Raw genomic sequence first — 20,837 nt, 5'->3', positions numbered from 1 at the left:
CCAGAAAGGCCGCCCTGCGTCATCTACCGAGGCTCTGAGCCTCCCCTGTGAGTGAGGTCATGGGGCCTCCAGGCGGCCGGGCTGAGGGGGACCCAGAGCCGAGACAAGCCCTGGCCTTGGAGAGGGGCAGCAGAGGGCAGAGGGGGCCCGCGTCCCACCAGGGTCCTGCACTTGCCTCCCAGAGGGGCTCCGGGGACTGGCAGGACCGAACCCTGGCTTGAGCCTGGCCTTGTGGCCAACGCTGTTCCCTGGAGCCACAGGCGAGCAGGGTGAGGGGGCCCCTCGCAGGTCTCGCCTCCTCCAAGCTGCAGGCCTCAGCTTGGGCCCATCTGTGACTTGGCCCCAGCCTGCCTCCCCTGCGGGTCCGCCTGGCCTGCTGGACCTGGGATCATCCCTGCGGGCTCCTCTCACTGGAGGCAGCCTGCGGGCTGGGGGCACCTACCAAGCTGTCCCTTGGGCTGGAGGGCAGAGGCCACCGAGGCTCCCTCTGGAAAGATTCCGAGAGGCGGCCGGCCCACAGGCCGAGGAAGACGGGACTGGAGGACGTGCGGGGGCCTCTCCCCTCGGGTCTGTCTCGGGCTCGCCAGCACCCCAGGTCACCTGTAGTCAAGGCGGCAGAGGAGAAGGACAGGAATCCACCTTCTCCTGCAAGAAGTCCAGCATCACAACTGGCTGCTCAACAACCGAGGGGAGGATGTTGGAACCTACCAAAAACAGACACCCCACGTCCAAGGCAAAGGAGAAGCCGCCACAGGAGGCTCGAGGGGCGCAGCGATGAGAAAATCCAACTCCACACCTACCGGAAAGCGTGGCGTGCTGCAGCCGTGGGGTCGTAGAGTGGAACACGACCTAGCGACTGAATCCCAGCAACAGCACCTCAGGGCAAAGCCGGGGCCGGGGGCCTGAAGCCAAGCGCTTCCCCCGGCCTGTGGCCTCAGAGAGCAATCCTGGAGTCTGACCCCTGACAGCCGTGTCCCTCAGGTCGCCCTGGCCCTGGGGCTGGAGGGCAGAGACCACTAGGAGTCCCTTGGGACAGTCCCGAGTGGTGGCTGGCCCAGAGCAGAGGAAGGCGGTTTGGTGGTGTGCAGGGGAGCCCCTGGGTGGGGGTGTCTGGGAGCTCGGAATGAGGAAGGTAGGCGGTCCAGCTCCAGGCCGTCTGGGCAAGATGGCCCCTGGCTGGCTGTGATTGTGAGGCCCATTTCCGGGGACCTGGGGGCTGCAGCAAGGGCCACAGCAGAGCGTCCTCCTCCCGGGGAGTCATCCACGCTAAACCCACCAGACTGTGACAATGGTCTTGTGCGGTTAAGACATCAAAGCTCTCCCGAGTTCAAAGACGTCAGAGGGCAGAGGTCACGTGCCCCGAGTGCCCTCTGTATAACCTCAGTCCCAGTGGGGGACACAGGGTCTCCCTGTGGCCTGGCTAGCCCTTGCCTTGTTCTTGCAAAAGCAAAGGAAAACAAAGATCCTCCCTGAGCAAGCCCCCACCTCAAATAAACTGGGCCCCTGCACAGCGGGCCAGCTGGAGGGGTTGTTTGAACCCCAGGCACACCGCAAAGAAAAATAAATTCCTTGCTTTATGATGAGAAGGAGGGAAGGGGCACAGGGTGAAGGAGGGAGATGGGAGGTGGGTGTTTGCTTGGTTTTCCTTCTCAGTTTTCAGGCCCTGTGGCCTGGGTGCCAAGACCCCAGCCTAGCCCTGCTCGGATACCAACCCCCAGGCCCTGGGCCCTGGCAGGGCAGAAGGAAGAAGGTGGGGGCGGGTGGCAGAGGGCTGAGGGGTAGGTGTGAAGCTGGCCATCGGCCCAGCCACCCACCTAAAGCCCCCAGAGGAGGAAGGTCCCGAGGAGAGGCAGGGCTGGGCTGGGCGTCAGGGGAGCAGGACCACAGGCTGCCGCATTGCAGAGGGCACGTGGAGACGGGGCTGGGCCAGAGCGCAGGGACCGCTGCAGAGCCCGGGGCCGGGACTGAGCTGAATGGCAGCACGCGGTCTTGCGGGCAGACCTGGGCTGCCCAGCACCCGGCCCTGACGGGGGAGCTGGTAGGACGGCCGCTCTCTGCTCCCAGTGGCCCAGGCCTGGCCAGACTCGTTCAGGGGTTCCAGGCCTGGGGGCCTCTTTTCTTGGTACATTCAGGGCCTGATGGGAGGGCAGCTGCAGAAGGAAAAGGCAACCCACTCCAGTATTCTTGCCTGGGAAGTCCCATGGACAGAGGAGCCTGGAGGGCTGCACTCCACGGGGTCACAAAGAGGTCGGAAATGACTTACCAAGTGAGCATGCATGCTCAAGTGGGCAGCGGGTCCCCCTCTGGGAGTTACTCCCTGGGTATCTCATACCATGGGACATCTCTGAGCCCTGCGGAGCATGAGCAGACCTGAGCGAGGGGCAGAAGACCCCTCCCCACTTCACCTCAGATGGCCCTTGAGGATGGGGTCCATGCCCGAGCCCTATCCCGAGCCGCTAGGCCCCAGGAGGACGTGTCCAATGTGGGCACCCTGAGCACTGCCCATGCAGAGCCAGCCCAGCTGCTCTCCACTGGCCTCCAGTACAGCCAACTCACTCCAGGCCTGACCAGGCCAGAGTCCCAAGGCCCCAGCAGGAGTCCCAAAGAGCACCCAGTGCCTGTCAGGGGAGGGCTTGGCTGCCCTGTGGTGGCCAGCAGCTTATGTGTCCAGGGAGACATCCCAGACAGCATGGAGCCTCCCTTCTGGGGGGAAACTGTGTCCAAGGTGCCTGCACCCCAGGGCAAAATCCCTGAGGGACAAGCATGTGGGGCTACTGGAGGCCCCCTGGACCAGGGCTCCCTTGAAGGCCAGTCCTCCGGCCCAGCAGCTCCAAGCTAGCAGGAGGCCCCGGCGTGATTGTTCAGAGAGGGGGTGGGCAGCCTCCGCCCATGCCTGGGTGGCTGCTGGGGGTGCGTGGGGCAGCAGTGGGAAGACTTTGAAGACCCCCAAAGGCCCTCCTGCGGGAGTGAATTCTGGGAGCAGTCCCCAGAGGAGGGTGCCCGGCTGGAAGGAGGGGCCTTTGGGGACCGTGAAGACACGTGACGGAAGCGGACCCCAGGCCACACATCGCGAGTCTTCTTCGAGAAGGGACATGCACGCCCTCTACCACACACGTGACAGGTGGCCACTGCGCACTCCCATCTGCTCTGAGGAGGCGCCGGCCCTCCTGCCCAGGGGACAAGATAAGGATCCTGAGCTCTGCCTCCTCGAGAGCCAGCTGGGCTGGCTCTGCATGGGCAGTGCTCAGGGTGCCCGCACTGGACATGTCCTCCTGGGGCCTAGGGGCTCGGGATAGGGCTTGGGCATGGACCTCAGTGAGGCTGGGGGAGCATCCCACATGCCTGGGCAGGCTCTGTTCCCTCACCGGCCCTGGGACTCGGGGTCCTCATCTGAACACCAGGGGGGCGGACTCTGCAGAGGCCCCTGTCCAGACCCGGAAACGCCATCACCAGGTGCCCGGAGGAGGGGCGGAGGCGTCAGTGCCGGGGCGGGGTGAGACTGGAGAGAAGACTGGTGGACGCTGTGCCGGGGGGTCCACCAGGGCGTTAGAGCACAGAGGGGTTCTGGGGGGCCGAGGGTGCGCTTGGTCACCCCAAAGCGGGCTCACCAAGCCCTCTGAGGGTGGGCGCACCTGTGGCAGGTCTGCAGAGGGGGACTTTCCCACTTGCCAACCAGCAGGGCAGCCAAGACACGGCGGGGGACCCGAGACAGGGCAGGAAGGTCGCTGGGCAGGTCTGCATGGCTGTCCCTACAAAGTCCTACAGACCCACGCAACCTGCAGACTTGTTTCCTCCCAGTCCTGGAAGCTGGAACCCCAGACCCAGGTATGGGCAGGGCTGGTCCTCCTGAGGCCTCTCTCCTGGGCGTGCAGACGGCCGCCACCTCTCAGGGTCATGCCTTGGGGTGTGTGTGTGTGTCCTGACCTCCTCTTCTCTTGAGGAGCCCCGTCCTGTGGAATTACCCACCTTAGTCACCTCCCTCGAATGGATTCCCTCTGTCAAGAACCCCGTCTCCAAACTCAGCCTCAGTCCGAGATCCTGGAGGTCAGGACTCCAACATGGGAATTTGGTGGGGGACACAGGTCAGCCCATGACAGTCCCCACCACAAGACCTGTCGCCAGAGAAGATGGTGAGGCCACTCCTGGGGCCCGGGAAGGGGAGAGGGTGCCGTGCCTGCGCAGCTTGGGGAGGAGGGGAGCCTGGAAGCTGGGAGGAGAGGAGGGCTGGGGGTCTGGGAGCTGGGCCTGGGAGGGGGCTCCAAGCCCTGGGAACCAAGCCAGGGCCAGGTGCGTGGCCACGGGGAGGAGAGGGGAGCCTGCTGAGCCTCAAGGCCCAGGATCATGAGAAGCCGGGGGCGCGGGGATGGCAGAGTGGGCGGCGGGTGGGCCCGGCCGGGGGCTGGAGTTGCTGTGGGAGCCCGCTGAGTGCCAGGGGCCCTGAGTGGAGATGGAGGGGCCGCCCCGGGACGCAGACCCTCTCACATGAGCCCTGGAGTCCTGGCCGGCAGGTGGGGGCCGGCCTGGGTACGGGGGTAGGCCCGATGTGCGCCCAGCCGGCCTCTCCCCTCAGCAGCCCCCAGGCACCCCCGAGGGGCCCCGTGTGGGCTTGGACAAAGGAAGCAACTCACAAGGACCTTTCCTCCACAAGAGCTCATCAGCTCATCAGCAGAGTCCAGATGGAAAAACCCGCCTCCGTGGAGCGCCTCAGGGTGGGGAATGATTTCTTTCTGGAAATATGTGGCCTGAGGGGTGAGGCAGAGGACAGCCCGGGATGCTCCTAACAGAAACGGGGGTCTCCACCGGCTGACAGCCCCTCCTCCCCGGGACCCTCGTCTCCTTACCGACCCCCTCTACCCCCCACCCCACCACTGGCTGCCCTAACTCTCTGTGCCATGGGGCAGAGGGTCTGAACCCAGGTCCCAGGAGGGCTTACTGTGCCCAAACCAGTAGAGCCACAGAGACGGGCGGCCTCCATGCATGCCCCCCACCGTCTCTTCTGCCACCTCAATCCACCACCCCCATGCTCTCCCAGGAGCAGCAGGTCCTGCTCCCGAGGCGGGCTGGTCCCCGTCAGGTGGGGGCTCTGCTCCAGGAGTCTGTGGGGCCCAGGCCCCCGCAGCCTTGTGGCTCCACACACCCAGTGATGCTGGAGACGCTCCCCATCTTGCTGGGGCAGAGGAAGAGAGGCAGAGGGTCCCTCTGCAGACCCGGGACGGAAGCGCACCGCCCCTGCCGCCCACATGTCCTGCCCTTCTCCCTGCGGGGCGCCCACCTTGCATGGGGCTGGGGCCCCTTCCGCCTGCACGCCCCGGCCCTCTGCTCCCTGGCCAGGCCTCCCACCATCCCTGCGAGGCAGCCGCCTGGTCTTTGCAGGTGGGCCAGGACCCCGCCTTCATCTAGGACCATGACCATACCCCACCTGCCACTCCAGGGCTCCCAGACTGGCCCCTCTGCTCATGGTGGGCAGGGAGCCTCCTTCCCTGAGTCTGTCCTCAGGGAGCTCACAGTCTGTGCGGGAGAAAAGACTTAAATGGGGCATTAAAGTGCCAAGCACAGGCCCCCCCACCCCTAGCTGTGAGAAGGGCAGGAGACAAGGGCCTGGAGGGGGTCACCGGGGCAGGTCCGAGGCCTCCCCGAATCTGGGCCTGAGTATCACACGCTTGGGGCAGAGAAGGAGCTCAGATGGGCGAGGACCAGAGCCGGCAGGCCCTGGCGTGGATGTGGGAAGGGAGACAGGGCAAGAAGCCCCACTCCCGGGTCAGCCCCAGGGGCAGGGAGGACAGAGGGGAAGCTGGGCCTCGAGGCGGCTGCGGGCCCGCCTGGCCTCCCAGCCCCCGGCCCCTACGTGTAGCCTCAGTCTTCAGGAATGTCCTGTCCTTGGCGGGAGCTGCCAAGGAAAATGGACAGGGCCCAGGGGCGGGGGCCCAGGCAGGTGGCTGGCGGCTCTGACACTTTCCTGGCCCAAGCCCGCGTCCCCTGTGGACACTGCTCCAAGGCCGTGGGGCGCTCCTGCATCTGGGGGTGTGGGAGCGCGGCCAGGCCTCCGGCCATCTGCTGAGGCTCCCCCTTGGAGGGCCGTGCTGAGATGTCTGAAATATTTGTTTTGTAAAGGATTAACTTCCAGATGATTCTAGAAGGGGCTGGGAACAATGGCCCTGGCTGCAGCAGGAAGGCTCTTAATCCCCGCTTGGAATCTGGAGCAGGGCAGCACCTCCGTACCTTGAAAAGATGGAGCCATCTTCTCTTCCTCTCTTGCAGCTCAAAACCCCTCAGTCACTCGTTCACCCATTCATTCAACAAACATCTCTGCTGCGACACAGACCTGCAGGAAGGGGCTCAGGGCCCCGCCTGGCCAAGTGCCCTGCTTCGCCCACCCTGCGGCCTCTCTCACACACGCCCCCTGCATCCTGGTCCCGGTTCCCATGGAAGGGTCAGCGTCCCCTCTGCCCACTCCCTTCCCATCGCCCTTGGGGGGTCCCTTGCAGGAGGGGAGAGGCTGGATGCCTCTCCTCCGTGAGGCTGCTGTGTGGAGAGGTCTCTAGCCCCTGGTGTCTGCTCTGCGGGGTCCACGGGCCCTTGCCGGGAGGCAGGGTCCCCGGGGGGTGGAGGACAGAGGTCGAGAAGAAGACCCCGCTGGACCAGCCAGGCGGGGGCCAGTCTGTGAGGGAGGGGGGAGAGGTCCAGAGGACAGACTGTCTCTGTGGGCAGGTCGGGGGCGGTGGTCAGGGTCCCGGCACTGGGCAGTGGAGAAGACCATTGGCGCTGCGGCCAGCAGTGTGGTCCTTGGCTCTGCATCCCCTGAGGATGGACTGTCTGGTGTAAGTGCCACGCTGTGGGCTGAGGATGGAGTGAGTGTTCTACCATGGACGCAGATCAAACGACAGGGGCGGTTTGTAGGGACCTGACTTTGGCGGTGATGAGGCCTGGGCGGTCTAGGAGGTACTGCTGCCCCTGGTCTGGGCTGGGGCCTGAGGCCGCAGGGCAGGCACTTGAGAGAGAAGACGAACAGGGCGTGGGAGGGGCCGGGGTGGATTCTGCCCACTGGGTCCTGCATGGTTACCCACCCTTGCTGCACAGGAACTGGACTTCTGGGCCATAGGAATTAAGGGAGGGTGGGCATGAGGACTGAGCTAGGCCATGGGGTCCATCTCCGGGACCCTTGCTGGGACCACTGAGAAAGGAGCCTTCTTTGCACTGAAGCCTGTCCATCTCCTGGGGCGGTGGCAATAGAACAAGCTAAAACAAAACTCAAGGAGAGCATCTTCCACGTGTAAGCTTGCAAAGGAGGAACAGACTGTTCGGTTTCCAGCAGTTCATCAAAATGTCTAGTTTCATCATCCTAGCAGCACGCGGGACTTCTACCTCAGATAAGGGAATGCTTATGCTCTGCATCTCCAAAAGGCCCCCATCTCTCTCCAGATGTGGGGATGGCCATTTGTTTTGTGACCTTGGTTCTTTGATGGGTTCACAAAAATCTGTCTGTCCAGCTTTCTTCTTGTGGTCAGGATGGGACTTAAGTTGTTCAAGCTCTTAGGTTTAAGCACAGCTTAAACAACAGGAGTTCATCCCCCCAACCCCAGTCCTGGAGGCGGGAAGTCTGAAGTCAAGGAGTCCCGGGGCTGCAACCTCTCCCCTAAAGGCTTAGGGGAGGGTCCTTCCTGCCCCTTCTAGGCATCCCTGGGCTTGTGGCTGTGTCACCCCAGTCTCTGCCTCCATCCTCTACTGGCCCCTCCATGCCCCTGCTCTCTCCTGTCACTTCCAAGGACACTTGCCACTGGATTTAGGGCCACCTGGCTAACCCAGGATGACCTCCACTGAGATCCTTCATCACAGCTGCGAAGATTCTTTTCCCAATAAGGTCACACTCATGAGGCTGGGAATTTGTTGTTCACTCACTCAGTCATGTCCAACTCTGCAACCCCATGGACCACAGCTCGCCAGGCTTCCCTGTCCATCATTATCTCCTGGAACTTGTTCAAACTCATGTCTATTGAGTCGGTGATGCCATCCAACCATCTCATCCTCTGTTGTCCCCTTCTCCTCCTGCCCTCAATCTTTCCCAGCATCAGGGTCTTTTCCAATGAGTCAGTTTGGGGATGAGGATGTGGACATGTCCTCTGAGGGCCTCTTCGGCTCACTAGAGATGCTGTGCTGCAGTGGACACCATGGCCTGGGGATGGACAGTCTCTGAAAGCAGGAGTAAATGGGCATCAGGGCGGGGAGCTGCATAGGGGCTTGTGAGGGGCCAGCCCTAGGATCCGGCTAAAGCCAGTATGACTTGAGAGCCTGCCTCGTGCAGCCGAGTCTGATGGGTCTCCGTGTGGGTCACAGAGGGAGAAAGAAAAGGTTGGGGTGGGGGTCGGCTGCCTAGGAAGGGGTCCTGGGGGGCCTGCCTGATGCCTGACCAGGACACTCTGCCGGTGGGACCAACAGCCGTCGGGAAAATTGGCCCACTCTCATTTAGGCGGCAGAGATGCCCTCCAAGGGTCAGAACAAGTGGTCTTTCTTTCTGACCATCAACCGAGCCCCGCTTCCGGGAGAGGGTGGGCTGGGTGTTGTGCAGTGAGGAGGCCTGGGAGAGGCTACCACTGGGTCCTGTCTGGGCAGCAGCTGAGGAAGAGGAGAGAAGGTTCTGAGCAGGAGTAGGAGGAGGGAGCCAGGGCTCACGGAGGTGTTAGGACAGCCCTATGACTGTACCTGGGCACGGTGGCTGGGCGGCCATGCAGACAGGTGAGTGAGGTGCGGGTCTGTGCTGGCTGCACTCACAGCGAGGCAGCAGCTCCAGGCCCAGATGGTGGTGAATGGTCCGCTGGACTGTACACCACACAGGAGACAGGGCACTGCGTCCCGAGGAGCCTGCAGGCCAGGGTGGAGGAGCCCGTGCCCCTGGCTGGCTGGCTCAGCTCCCTAAGGCTGCGTTGCCCGCCCTCTCCTGCCTTCTGCGTGCCCAGCCCTGGGGGTGGCATCCCCTTGGGCCCCTGGGGAGGAAGGTGCATGGGTTGGCATGGCCACACAGCTGCAGGCTCGAAGGCCAGCGCCGCGTAGGAACTGGCTGAGGAAGCCGGCCAGGCCTCCCTGGGGCGATATGAGATCTGAGTGGGAGGGGGCTGGGGGATGACATCCGGGTTAAAGGGCATGGTCACAGCGTGGAGGCTAGGGAGGCCAGAGTGGCCGAGGGCATATCCTGGAGCCTTGGCAGCCACAGTGAGAAGGGAGCAAGGGGTCCCTGATACATGCTGGAGGTCAGTGCCAGTGGGGCCGGCACCCAGAGAGAAGCTTGGCACCCGGTGGAAGTGTCACTGAGTCCTGCCGACTGAATGCGGGTGTAGGGAGAGGGCAGGGAGGTGGTCCAGCCCATGGGGTGCAGTGACTACCTCCTCGATGACTGGATTTGGAAGATGAGGGGGCAAGAGCGATGAGGGTGGGACCACTTCCGTGAAAGAAAGACTGAGAGAGGCAGAGTGCAGGAAAGAGTGGCCGTGACTGGGGCTGGTGGGCTGGAGGCACACGCGGGGTGAGTCCTGAGGCTTGAGCGTCCGGGAGTCTGAGGGCCTGGGAGGCGGGGCGCAGGCAGTCGTTGGCACGGCTGTGTGTGGGCCGCGGGGCGCGAGGGGTGAGGGCAGCCGAGACCTGCACACTCCTGTGCCATCCGCTCGCTGTCCCCTTGGCTGTGCCCCAGCCCGAGGGCCCAGCTGACCCTCAGTCCTGAACCCTCCGCCACGCCCACCCCCCTCCCATCCTCCTGCTCTCCGCCCCTCCGGACTCGGTGATGCGCCTTCGCTCTGAGGAATGAAGCCACTGGCCCCCACCCCAGGGAGTCACTCTCAGCTATCAGAGAAGCCCGCCGGGCGCCAGCAACAGAGAAGGCCGCTGTGCTCCCCGCCTCATGCCCCAGGGCCGAGTGGGGGCCTCTCTCTGACAGCCCCGCCCCGGGCACTCAGGTGGCAAGCCCCTCTCCACCCACCCTTAAGCCCGTAGGCGCCTGCAGGCGACGCCCCTGCGTGGCACCAGTTAGCACCGTCCTCCAGTTTCTGTGTCAGCAGCGGCTCCTGTGTGTGACCTGCCCCGGAAGGAGTACTGAGCTCGAGGGCGGATGTGCACTCCTACCTGGCGGCTGAGGGGTGCACGCTGGGTCCCCAGGACACAGCTTGGCGGTGGCAGTCTAGGCTCCGGTTATTTTTCCACTGGTTTGGCAACTAGACTGGAGCAGCTTGGGGCCCAGGGGCCAGTAAGTAGCCCTGTGCGGCCTGCACTCAGGTGAGGGGCGGAGGGTGGAGCTGCCTCTGTGCTGGCGCAGTCTGTGTCCTGCTCCTGGGCACGCGGTGGTGATGGAGACACACGGGTGGGACACCGGTCCAGCCTGGGGCTGGAGACGCCGGCAGCACAGATGCGAGACTGTCAGGGAGAGAAGGTCTGTCCATGGCAGCCCACCGCCCTGGACTGGCCACACCCGAGGCCGCATCTGCTGGTGCTCATCAAGCTCCTCCTGGTGCCGGCCCACGCACCGAGAGCAGCACCCACTGTTGTCACAGCCAAGACCAGCCTAGCGCCAGAGGTCCTGGAGCCCTGGTAGCCTCTCCACTGGGGAGCCCGCTCTAGCTTTGGAGACTGGAAGCTAAAGCCTAGCCTCTCCTCCAAGTCCTTCCATAGAGATGCAAATAACCCATTAGGATGCAAACAGCTGCCAGCTGTCTCGGCAAACACCTCCATTCTCCCCCAAGGACATCAGTGAGCAGAAACAGTGGCCACCCACCCCAGAAAAGTGTGAATCCAAACCAGAAGGACCCGTGGATGGGCCCTGGCTCGGTGACGGGAGAGTGGACAGAAGGGCCCACAGGAGTGCCCAGGTCTGCCCAGGAGCCCACGTGATACAGCGAGCCTGACCACCGGGGACAGCGGGTCTGGAGCACCACCACCGGCACCCACAGGAGGCTGAGGGCAGGTGCACGGGGCAGAAAGCGAGGCCCTGCCCCGTGGCGGACGTGACTGGGAGCCCAGGGGAGGGCTGTCCAGGGACAGGAGACCAGGTCCAGAGGGGTTCTGGGGGCTGCCACATCCAGCGCAAAGAGTATTTCGGGGTCTTCTCCCTTGGTCTTGGGCTGATCTCCCAGCCCCATTGCCTCTGCGAGGGGTACTGAGAGGTTGTGGGTGTGGAGACAGGCGCGGCCGCGAGGCGGCAGTGCAGGCTCATGCATCACCACCAAGGTGGCCGCGGCGGGGTCTGCACACCACAGGATCCGCCCACGCGGCATCCCGGGTCCGCACCGGCCGGATACCACAGTGGTCCACAGGGTCATCGGGGTGATGGGAAGCCTGTCCGAGCTACCCCAAGTCAGCCCGGGCGGCACTGTTGAAGGTGGGAGAGGAGACGGAGCACTCGGGACATTGAGGGATCCCTATGCCTGGGGGACACGGAGCCAGCTTCAGAGAGAGACTTTTTCTACGCGGCCTTCGGCAGCCCAGGGTGCTGGGAGCCGCTTTGCCGAGGGCAGGAGGATTTCACAGCTCTTCTCTCTCTGTCCCGTCACAGCCCTTAAACAGAGACCAGCGGCTGTGACTGTGGGGACAGAAGCGGCCGCGGGGCGGCGGTGTGGGCTCACACATCAGCGGCCGGGGTTCGCCCACGCGGCATCCCGGGTCCATATACCGCGGTGGCCCCGAGGGTCATGTGGGAGACAGGGCGCTCGTCTGAGCCTCCTAAGGTGCCAGGTCAGGCCACACTGCAGCCTCAGCTACACTCACAGCCCCTGCCTCCCCACCGAAGTCCCAAGGGGTGGGACCTATGTCTTGTCTCCAGGCTGGAGGATGGCAGCCTGTGGCTCTAAAGCCTGGACTCTGTGCTTCCAGTCCAGTCTACAGCCTCCCCACCCCTGACAGTCCTCCAAAAATCTAGGTCTTTTATTGAGCCGCATCCTCCTGCAAGGGGAACGTCAGACCCTAACAGCCGGTCATTAGCATCTCCATGCCGTTCGCTGTTTGAAATGCTGAAGGTCTGGGCGTGCTGCTGCCTCTGGGTTCGGCCGCGGCTGGTCTGCGGGTCGCCGAGCACCGCCCAGTGCGGGTTTCATCGGGCACCCTAGTCCTGGGGTCGTTAAGGGGTGGGCATCTGGGCTGGGCAAGCGTGCTCGGTGGCTGTTTCATTGCACACACTGCGCTCTGGGACCCACGCAAGACCTTGGAGGCGTTTCCCAATTGACAGGAGCTGCCCTGGAGCCCATGAGCTGTTGGGTGTGGACCCCACTGCACCCTAGGCATGGCCCCATGTCACCAAGGTGGGGGACACGTGGGGGTAGGGGAATAAAGGGCCTCACATCCAGGGTGACAGGGACCTGATGGGGAGCCTGGTGAGGCACAGCCCTAGCTCCCGAGGGACCCCTCCTGCACCAGGCCACGGTGACACAGGGCAGTGTGTAGAGGACACTGGGGTCCTTGCCGCTGTGTCAGGGGCCACCTCCCTAGCTGGTCACACCCCAAAATAGGGCTGTGTGGTTGTGCGTGTAGAGACAGACGCGGCCGCGAGGCGGCAGTGCAGGCTCACACATCACCACCAAGGTGGCCGCGGCGGGGTCTGCACACCACAGGATCCGCCCACGCGGCATCCCGGGTCCGCACCGGCCGGATACCACAGTGGTCCACAGGGTCATCGGGGTGATGGGAAGCCTGTCCGAGCTACCCCAAGTCAGCCCGGGCGGCACTGTTGAAGGTGGGAGAGGAGACGGAGCACTCGGGACATTGAGGGATCCCTATGCCTGGGGGACACGGAGCCAGCTTCAGAGAGAGACTTTTTCTACGCGGCCTTCGGCAGCCCAGGGTGCTGGGCGCCGCTTTGCCGAGGGCAGGAGGATTTCACAGCTCTTCTCTCTTTGTCTTGAGCTGACCCTGCCTGCCCGTCACAGCCCTTAAACAGAAACCAGCGGCTGTGAGTGTGGGGACAGAAGCGGCCGCGGGGCGGCGGTGTGGGCTCACACATCAGCGGCCGGGGTTCGCCCACGCGGCATCCCGGGTCCATATACCGCGGTGGCCCCGAGGGTCATGTGGGAGACAGGGCGCTCGTCTGAGCCTCCTAAGGTGCCAGGTCAGGCCACACTGCAGCCTCAGCTACACTCACAGCCCCTGCCTCCCCACCGAAGTCCCAAGGGGTGGGACCTATGTCTTGTCTCCAGTCTGGAGGATGGCAGCCTGTGGCTCTAAAGCCTGGACTCTGCTTCCAGTCCAGTCTACGGCCTCCCCACCCCCGACAGTCCTCCAGAAATCTAGGTCTTTTATTGAGCCGCATCCTCCTGCAAGGGGAACGTCAGACCCTAACAGCCGGTCATTAGCATCTCCATGCCGTTCGCTGTTTGAAATGCTGAAGGTCTGGGCGTGCTGCTGCCTCTGGGTTCGGCCGCGGCTGGTCTGCGGGTCGCCGAGCACCGCCCAGTGCGGGTTTCATCGGGCACCCTAGTCCTGGGGTCGTTAAGGGGTGGGCATCTGGGCTGGGCAAGCGTGCTCGGTGGCTGTTTCGTTGCACACACTGCGCTCTGGGACCCACGCAAGACCTTGGAGGCGTTTCCCAATTGACAGGAGCTGCCCTGGAGCCCATGAGCTGTTGGGTGTGGACCCCACTGCACCCTAGGCATGGCCCCATGTCACCAAGGTGGGGGACACGTGGGGGTAGGGGAATAAAGGGCCTCACATCCAGGGTGACAGGGACCTGATGGGGAGCCTGGTGAGGCACAGCCCTAGCTCCCGAGGGACCCCTCCTGCACCAGGCCACGGTGACACAGGGCAGTGTGTAGAGGACACCGGGGTCCTTGCCGCTGTGTCAGGGGTCACCTCCCTAGCTGGTCGCACCCCAGATAGGGCTGAGAGGTTGTGGGTGTGGAGACAGACGCGGCCGCGAGGCGGCAGTGCAGGCTCATGCATCACCACAAAGGTGGCCGCGGCGGGGTCTGCCCACCACAGGATCCGTCCGCGTGGCATCCCGGGTCCGCACCGGCCGGATACCACAGTGGTCCACAGAGTCATCGGGGGATGGGACACTTGTCCAAGCTACCCCGTTCCACCCCAAGTCAGCCCGGGCGGCACTGTTGAAGTTAGGAGAGGAGACGGAACACTCGGGACAATGAGGGATCCCTATGCCTGGGGCAACGCTGAGCCAGCTTCAGAGGGAGACTCTTTCTATGGGACCTTCAGCAGCCTAGGGTGCTGGGCGCCGCCTTGCCAAGGGCAGGAGGATTTCGAGGGTCTTCTCTCTTTGTCTTGGGCTGACCAAATAGACCCATCACAGTCCTTGAGTGGAGCCCAGGGTTGCGGATGTGGGGACAGAAGCGGCTGCGAGGTGGCGGTGCAGGCTCACACATCGGCGGTGGTGGTTTGCCCACGCGGCGGCCCGGGTCCATGCGCGCCCAGCCAGAGACCTTGCTGGTCTGCACAAGCCAGATATCACAGTGGCCCATGAGTGTCATGGAGGGAACGGGCACTCATCTGAGCCTCCTAAGGTGCCAAGTCGGGCCACACTGCAGCTTCAGCCACAGGTTCCCCACCACCCCCCCCGCCCCCGCCACTGAAGTCCCGTGGTATGGGACCTAACTGACGTTTCCCTGGCACGAGAATGGCAGCCTGTGCCACTAAAACCTGGACTTTGTGCTTCTAGCCCAGTGTACTGCCCCCCACCCAGACAGACCTCCCAAACTCTGGATCTTTTATTGAGCTGCGTCTGCCTTCAAGGAGAGCCTCCAACCCTAACAGTATGTCATTAGCATCTCCATGCAGTTCCGCTGTTTGAAATGCTAAAGGTCTGGGCGTGCCGCTGACTCTGGGATCAGCCGCCGCTCGTCTGCTGGTTGCCGGAGCGCTGCCACCAAGGCGGCTTGCGGCAGGCACCCTAGTGCCGGGGGGTCATTAACCAGTGGGGATCTGGGCTTAGCAAGCGTGCTCAGTGGCTGGGCATTCCTCCACGCCACGCTCTGGGCCCTCACAGTCTCATGGTGGTGGGTTTCCCGACCAATAGAAGCCCCCTGGGTCTGCCCAGGAGCCCGTGAGCTGTTGGAAGTGGGCCCCACAGCTCCCTAGAGACATGGTCTCCTGTCACCAAGATGGGGGACAAGTGTGGACAGGGGGCTGAAGGTCTTGTCCTGGGGATGACAGGGGCCTGATGGGGAGCCTGGGTGAGGCACAGCCCTAGCTCCAGAGGGACCCCTCCTGCACCAGTCCCCTGGTGGCACAGGGCACCGGGCACCGCCTGCCCAGGGCAGAGGATCCCGGGGTCCTCCCCGCTGCATCAGGAGCCCCCTCCCTGGCTGGTAGCCCCCCAAATAGGGCTGCGTGGTTGTGGGTGTGGAGACAGACGCGGCCGCGAGGCGGCGGTGCAGGCGCCAACATCACCGCCCGTGGCCGCTGTGCCTGAGGTCTGATTACAGCCAAAAGTGGGAGTCTGCCCACGGTAAAGTCTAGAGTTTTCTCACATAAATCTGACGGTTCACCCATGGCTAAGGCTGGGATTTTTTCAAAGAAATCTGGGGGTTCACCCATGGTCAAAGCTGGGATTTTCCCACTTAAATCCGAGAGTTCACCCATGGCCAAGGCTGGAGTTTTCCCATGTAAATCTGGGGGCACACCCATAGCAATGGTTGGAGTTTTCCCACATAAATCTGGGGGTCCACCCACGGTCAAAGCTGGAACTTCCCCATGTAACTCTGGGCTCACCCATGGTTAAAGCTAGAGTTTTCCTAAGTAAATCTGGGGGTACACATATGGTCAAGGCTGGAGTTTTCCCACATAAATCTGGGGGTTCACACAGCAAAGGCTGGCTGTCAGGCATGGCAGGGATCTAGGAGAGCAGGGTCATCCCAAGGCCCTAACTGAGGTGGACTCAGAACTGGAGAGCTCTGGGTCCCTTGCTGGGGCGTGCCCCCCACCCCATGGCCCCAGCACTGTAGACTTGGTGGCCAAACCCTCCGGATTGCTGGTTCCCAAAGCCCCCCTGAGGCCGAGGTGCTTGCCCCAGGGATGAGGTGGCTGGGGGGTTCAAGGCTCTGGTCTTTGTCTGGACTCTGGATGTGAGCCGCGGGCTGCGACTGCCGGGGAGGCTGTCGGGCTCATGGCCCCGGTGCGCCTGCGAGCGCAGAGGACAGCGGCACGCCTGGCCCCGACGTGGGGCCGACCGTGGCGGGACAAGATGGGGCTCCCCGGCCACGCTGGGGACCCTGCCCCGCACAGGGCGCTGTGCTCACAGCAGGCTCCATCGGCCAGATGGCCCTCGAGCGGGAGAGTTGGCTTCCACCGGCCGGTGAGACCCGGGGAACTTCCCTCGGCCTCCCGGAGCCCCGAGCCCCGCATCCCGCACCCCCGCACCCCCAGCTCCGGAACCACGGCGTGGTCTCAGCCACAGAGGCGGCAGGAGGCAACTCTGAAGTCGCACGGGGCATCCGGCGGCTCCCGCCCGGACCTCCGTCCGGGGCAGCGTGTGCCCCTGGGGGTTGGGCGGCAGCCGCCTGCGGGGACACAGTGTTGAGGGGGGGGCTCTCGGGAACAATGCCAGAGCCTCCCCACCGGATGCCAAAGGAGGGGTGCGGGGACGGCTCTCTTTGGAGAATTCCAGGACGGGCGAGGTACGTGCGCTGGACCGTCCCGGGTCGGGGCGGGCCTCGCGGGGGCCCCAACACGGTCCCCGTGCCGATTGGCTGGCCGGGCAGGGGCGGGAATGCTGGGCGGGGCGGCCTCCAGTTAGAAAAAGCCCGGGCTAGGGCCCGAAGAGCAGGGTGTGGGAGGGGGGTGGTGGGAGGGATGGGGGGGCACGGGGGAAACTGGGGGAACTGGGGAAACGGGGGGAACTGGGGAAACGGGGACGCGGAGGGGTAACCGGGGGAAGACGGGGAAGTGGGGTGCAGGGAAGTTTGCGTGGGGTGGGCCAAGGATCACCTTGGACATCTGGAGCCTGGCAGGAGCGGACTCACAGAGGGGCTGGCTTGGGGAGGGCCGCGGGGCGCCCGGGAGCCTTTTGGGGATCATTTTTTGCTCCCGGGCGCCCCGCAGGCCGGGCAACATCTGCGTGGGAGGGTGAAAGACCCAAGCTAGCAGCGCGGAGAAGAAGAGGGGGGAGCCAGGCATTCATCCCGGTCAATTTTGGTTTCAGATCGTGGCGACTGGTGGACAGGGGTCTTGACAGAGGCTCGCCCTGGGGCTGGGGCAGCGGAGGCGTAGCTGGCAGCCGTGGGCAGGTGAAGACAGCGCTCTGCCGGCCAGGTGAGTCCCCTTCTCCTCGCTGGTCCTTGCTCTCCTGGTCTCCTGCAGAAGGAGGTTCTGGGGAGCGCGGGCCAGCGAGGTGGAGAGGCTGGCCTCCTGGCAGAGCAGGACGCAGGCTGGTCAGGCAGCACAGGTGATATCGTCTCAGGGGAGCTGAGACAGGGCGGGCTGGGGGCCGCGGGATGGGGTGCCGCGGGCTGCCCCGGGTGGCAAGGGCATTTCCAGAGAGCCAGGCGGGAGCTTAGCAGGCAGGGCTGCCAGCACGTGTAGGGGGCACTCAGGCCCCCGGGGCGAGCAGGACAGGGTGGGGACTCAGGACAGAGGGGTTCCCAGCCGCCACTTCACCCACTGTAATTCACTTAGTAGTAGGTCACAGGAGCGGCTCCGGCCAGGCGTTCTCAGGCCTGAGCCGGAGCCTCGAGGGCCGGAGAATGAGAGAGAAGGCAGCGCAGTGCGCGGGCAACCGCGGCGGGATGTCATCTGGGGGGCGGTGGCTGCGAGACAGGCCCGGAGAGATACCTGCAGCAGGGAGGCTGCGCGGGCCCAGCCCGTGGACGCCAGCCCCACGCGGCACTGCGGCCCGGGAGCCACGCGGGAGGGCCCCAGTGCACTTGGGGACGCTGGGGACACTTGACCCGAACCGCTGGCCCTTGGGATGGGCATGAGAGATAGAACAGCACCCAGGGGAGTCAAGGACACGGGCGAGACCAGGCTAGGTGGGGCGGGTGGGGTGGCGTGAATGTGCACTCTAGGGGGAAGGGAGGCCAGGGCAGAGGCAGGGGCGAGGGGCCAGAGCCGGGCACCGAGCCAGTGGGAGGGGCATTGGACTTCGAGCTCGTGGCCAAGGCGGGCCTCTGCGGGCGATGACGGAGCGGGATCGGTGCCTCTGAGCTCGGAACGGAGACGGAGGTGAGTGTCCAGCCCGCTGCCCTCCTGATGCCCTTGGCCACCTCTGCCCACCCAGTCAGCGCCCCCCACCTCTCTCTCTCTGCCCACAGCCACGTCTCCAGTGGGGTGTTGGTGCCTGCCAGCCACGGAGGCCAGGCGGCCAGGACGCGCACAGAGGGATATGATATGGTCCGGTGTGATGGAGAGAGCAGGCGGGACCGTCCAGCCTCCCAGGTGAGTGCAGATGCGGGCGGTGCCCCCACACGGGGCCCGCTGACCCGCACTGAGCCTCATAGGCGCCTCTCTCCCGTAGGACACTGGCCCCGCGGGGAGCCCGGATATCGACGTTCCTTTAGTCTCCTGAAGGAGCAGACACACCACTGCTGCTCTTCAGACACCCAGAACCCTCAAGATGACAAGGTGAGAGGGCCTGCCACACGCAGGGTGGCGGGGCGCATGGGCCCCAGAGGTGGGCGCTCACGCTCTCCCTCCCCGCAGAGATGGTGCTACCCAGCTCATGCCTGGGACTTGGAACACGGACTTCTTCAAGTCTTCTAGCTCTGACTCAAGAATATGCTGCATTTTGGAACCACTACACACCCTAACTCAGGAATCAGCTCTGGAAGGTACTGTCCCCTGCGAAGCGCCCCCGCCCCGCCCCCCGGCCCCGCCCGCCCCGCCCTCACGCCTTCTCTCTGTCCGCAGGTTGACCTAAAGGAACGCACGGCCCACACCACCAGAAGAGCGGCCCCCGCGGCCACACCCACCCCGGCCCGGCGACTCCATCTCTGCGGCCCCCCCCCCCCCGCCTCAGCCCCGAGACCACCGACAGCCTCCCTCCCTCCTTTTCCTCCTTTTCTGACTCTATTTTCTGATCTTCTCTCTGCTATCCTTTGCTCAGGAGACTCAGAGCCTCCAGAGCCCCGTTCTCCCCGTCCCCCTTGAATCAATTTGCACTAAAAGTCGTTTGCACTGGTTGGGGCTCTGGAGCCAGCCCTGGTCTCTGAGCGTGTGTAAGCGCGCGTGTGTGCACACTGCTGAATGTGTAGGCCTCCTTGGCCCGTGCCCCCGCCCAGCACCCTTCCCACACTTGCGGGTGCCTGGGAGGGGGCCCGAGTGGGGGGGCCCGCGTGTGAGGGGCCCCGCCCGCCCGCACCGAGTCTGGAGGCTCCGAACATCAGGAGCACACACCAAGCATGAACGTGTGTCCATCTTGCCTAGTGTCCCTCCCTGCCAGGGCCTCCTCAGATGCCCTGGACTCATCAATAAACTCAGTTACAGGAATTTGTCTCAGGACTCTTGCATTTGGGATGAACGGGGATGGGGGGCTGGGGGGGAAATGGGGCGGGGGAACACGGGAAGGCACGGAGGGCTGCACACAGCGTGGGGGCAAACCATGGGCGGGGCCACGTGGAGGGGAGGGGGCGGCCTGGAGCCGGAACACAGAGTGGGGGGCTGCGGACACGAGGGGGGCGGGGCTCCTGTGGGAGGGGCGGCTGAGGGGGCCGGGACATAAGGAACCAGGCAAGCACCACGTGGGGGCTGGGGTGAGGGGCAGGGGGAACAAAGCGGGCCGTCAGCCCTGAGAGAGCCCCTCCCGCTCACGACGCCCAGGCCGCTCTGAGCTGCCGGGCAGAACCCCAAGGCCTGGTCTAGGAGGCTGCTTTCTAGAATCGTCCCAGGAGAGTGGGCTTGACGTGGGATCAGGCGAGCCACAGTACTGGCAGGAGGCGGGCCCCGCCTCCAGGAAGCCCACCGCCCCCACTCTCGTCCCCAGCCCTGCGCACTGGGCCGCGGCACAGCGGCCCCCCCACGTTCTCTGCTGTGGTGGAGCGGGGAGGGGGTGCTCAGGAGGCCACAGGCAGGAGATCCGTGGAATCTGCTCGGCTGCAGTGGGGGGCAGAGCGGGGCTGGGGGGTGAGCGCGCATCAGGCGGGCGACAGTGGGGTGCGTAGGAAGGGGTGAGGGTGACAGGGAAGAGGGGGTGCACAGAAAGAGCCTGCCTGGGGCTGCGTCCTGCTGGCGTCTGGCCTTGGGGGTGCGCCTGGGGTGACGGGCAGCCCCCATCTGCTGTCTGGGTGTGAGGCAGCAGCGGGCTGGGGCCGCCCCTCTGCCTCTGACCCCCTACCCCCACCCCAGGCTTCCCAGCTCCTGGGCGCCAGGCACAACGCTGGGAACCCTTGGAAGGAGGGCTGGGTCCTTGGCCCCTTCCCGTGCTCAGGGCAGTCAGGAAATGCCTTGCGGGCCGACTGACCGAGAGGAGATAGCAGAGGCCTGGGAGACCCCCAACGCGTGCCTTTCCCAGCGTCCGGGCGGCCGGCCCTTGGCTGCCCTGGCTCCAGCCCCGAGAGTCGCCCCCACCCCCACGCACTGCCCCCCCGCCCCCGGCTCCGTATCTGGCCTCTCGGGGCCCAGCTCCCCCCGAGGGGAGACGTGCAAATTCCAGGGCTGCAAGGGCGGACGGTCCCAGAGCAACCGGGCGGGTGGTCGGCATGGTGCACTGGGATGAAGGCGTTTCATGATGTGCTCGCCCATGGCGCACGTGGGGGGCTCCTGAGAGCCTCCTGCCACCTACCCCCGGGGGCTTTCATGGGCCCAAGCCGGCAGCTCGTGGGCAAGACCTGTCCCTCCCTGGGCCCATGGCCCGCTGGACTTGCCCCCATCGGTTTTGCCAGCAGGACAAAGAAATCCATCCTTGTAGTCTCTGAGAGCCAGTCTCCCCT

At 64.6% G+C, this 20,837-nt stretch overlaps 1 protein-coding gene across 2 annotated transcripts; it reads left to right on the top strand.

Annotated features, from left to right (window-relative positions):
• The first annotated feature begins 16,739 nt into the window (after positions 1-16,739).
• LOC147341684 (uncharacterized) lies at positions 16,740-19,398 on the top strand. Of its 2 annotated transcripts, none has more exons than XR_015157592.1 (5): positions 16,740-18,135; positions 18,225-18,348; positions 18,411-18,534; positions 18,613-18,740; positions 18,820-19,398. XR_015157592.1 is itself a non-coding variant. In XM_086383844.1 (5 exons), the coding sequence occupies exons 1-3, from the start codon at positions 17,966-17,968 to the stop codon at positions 18,476-18,478; spliced, it is 345 nt and encodes a 114-aa protein (XP_086239970.1). In that variant the 5' UTR covers positions 16,740-17,965; the 3' UTR covers positions 18,479-18,534; positions 18,613-18,740; positions 18,820-19,398. The 2 variants fall into 2 exon arrangements, 1 of the variants encoding a protein (XP_086239970.1); XM_086383844.1 differs by having other exon boundaries at positions 18,428-18,534.
• The last annotated feature ends 1,439 nt before the right edge of the window (positions 19,399-20,837 follow it).

Source organism: Bos grunniens, chromosome 29, assembly GCF_055505025.1.
Source record: "Bos grunniens cultivar Pamir isolate PY7600 chromosome 29, Bosgru_T2T1.0, whole genome shotgun sequence".
NCBI lineage: Eukaryota > Metazoa > Chordata > Mammalia > Artiodactyla > Bovidae > Bos > Bos grunniens.
This window is presented reverse-complemented; position numbering and strand designations above follow the sequence as displayed.

Coding starts and splice junctions, on each gene's coding strand:
- LOC147341684 (XM_086383844.1), top strand. CDS start 17,966: ATGTGCACTCTAGGGGGAAGGGAGGCCAGGGCAGAGGCAGGGGCGAGG. Junction 18,136..18,224: donor AGCTCGGAACGGAGACGGAG/GTGAGTGTCCAG, acceptor CTCTGCCCACAG/CCACGTCTCCAGTGGGGTGT. Junction 18,349..18,427: donor GGGACCGTCCAGCCTCCCAG/GTGAGTGCAGAT, acceptor TCTCTCCCGTAG/GACACTGGCCCCGCGGGGAG.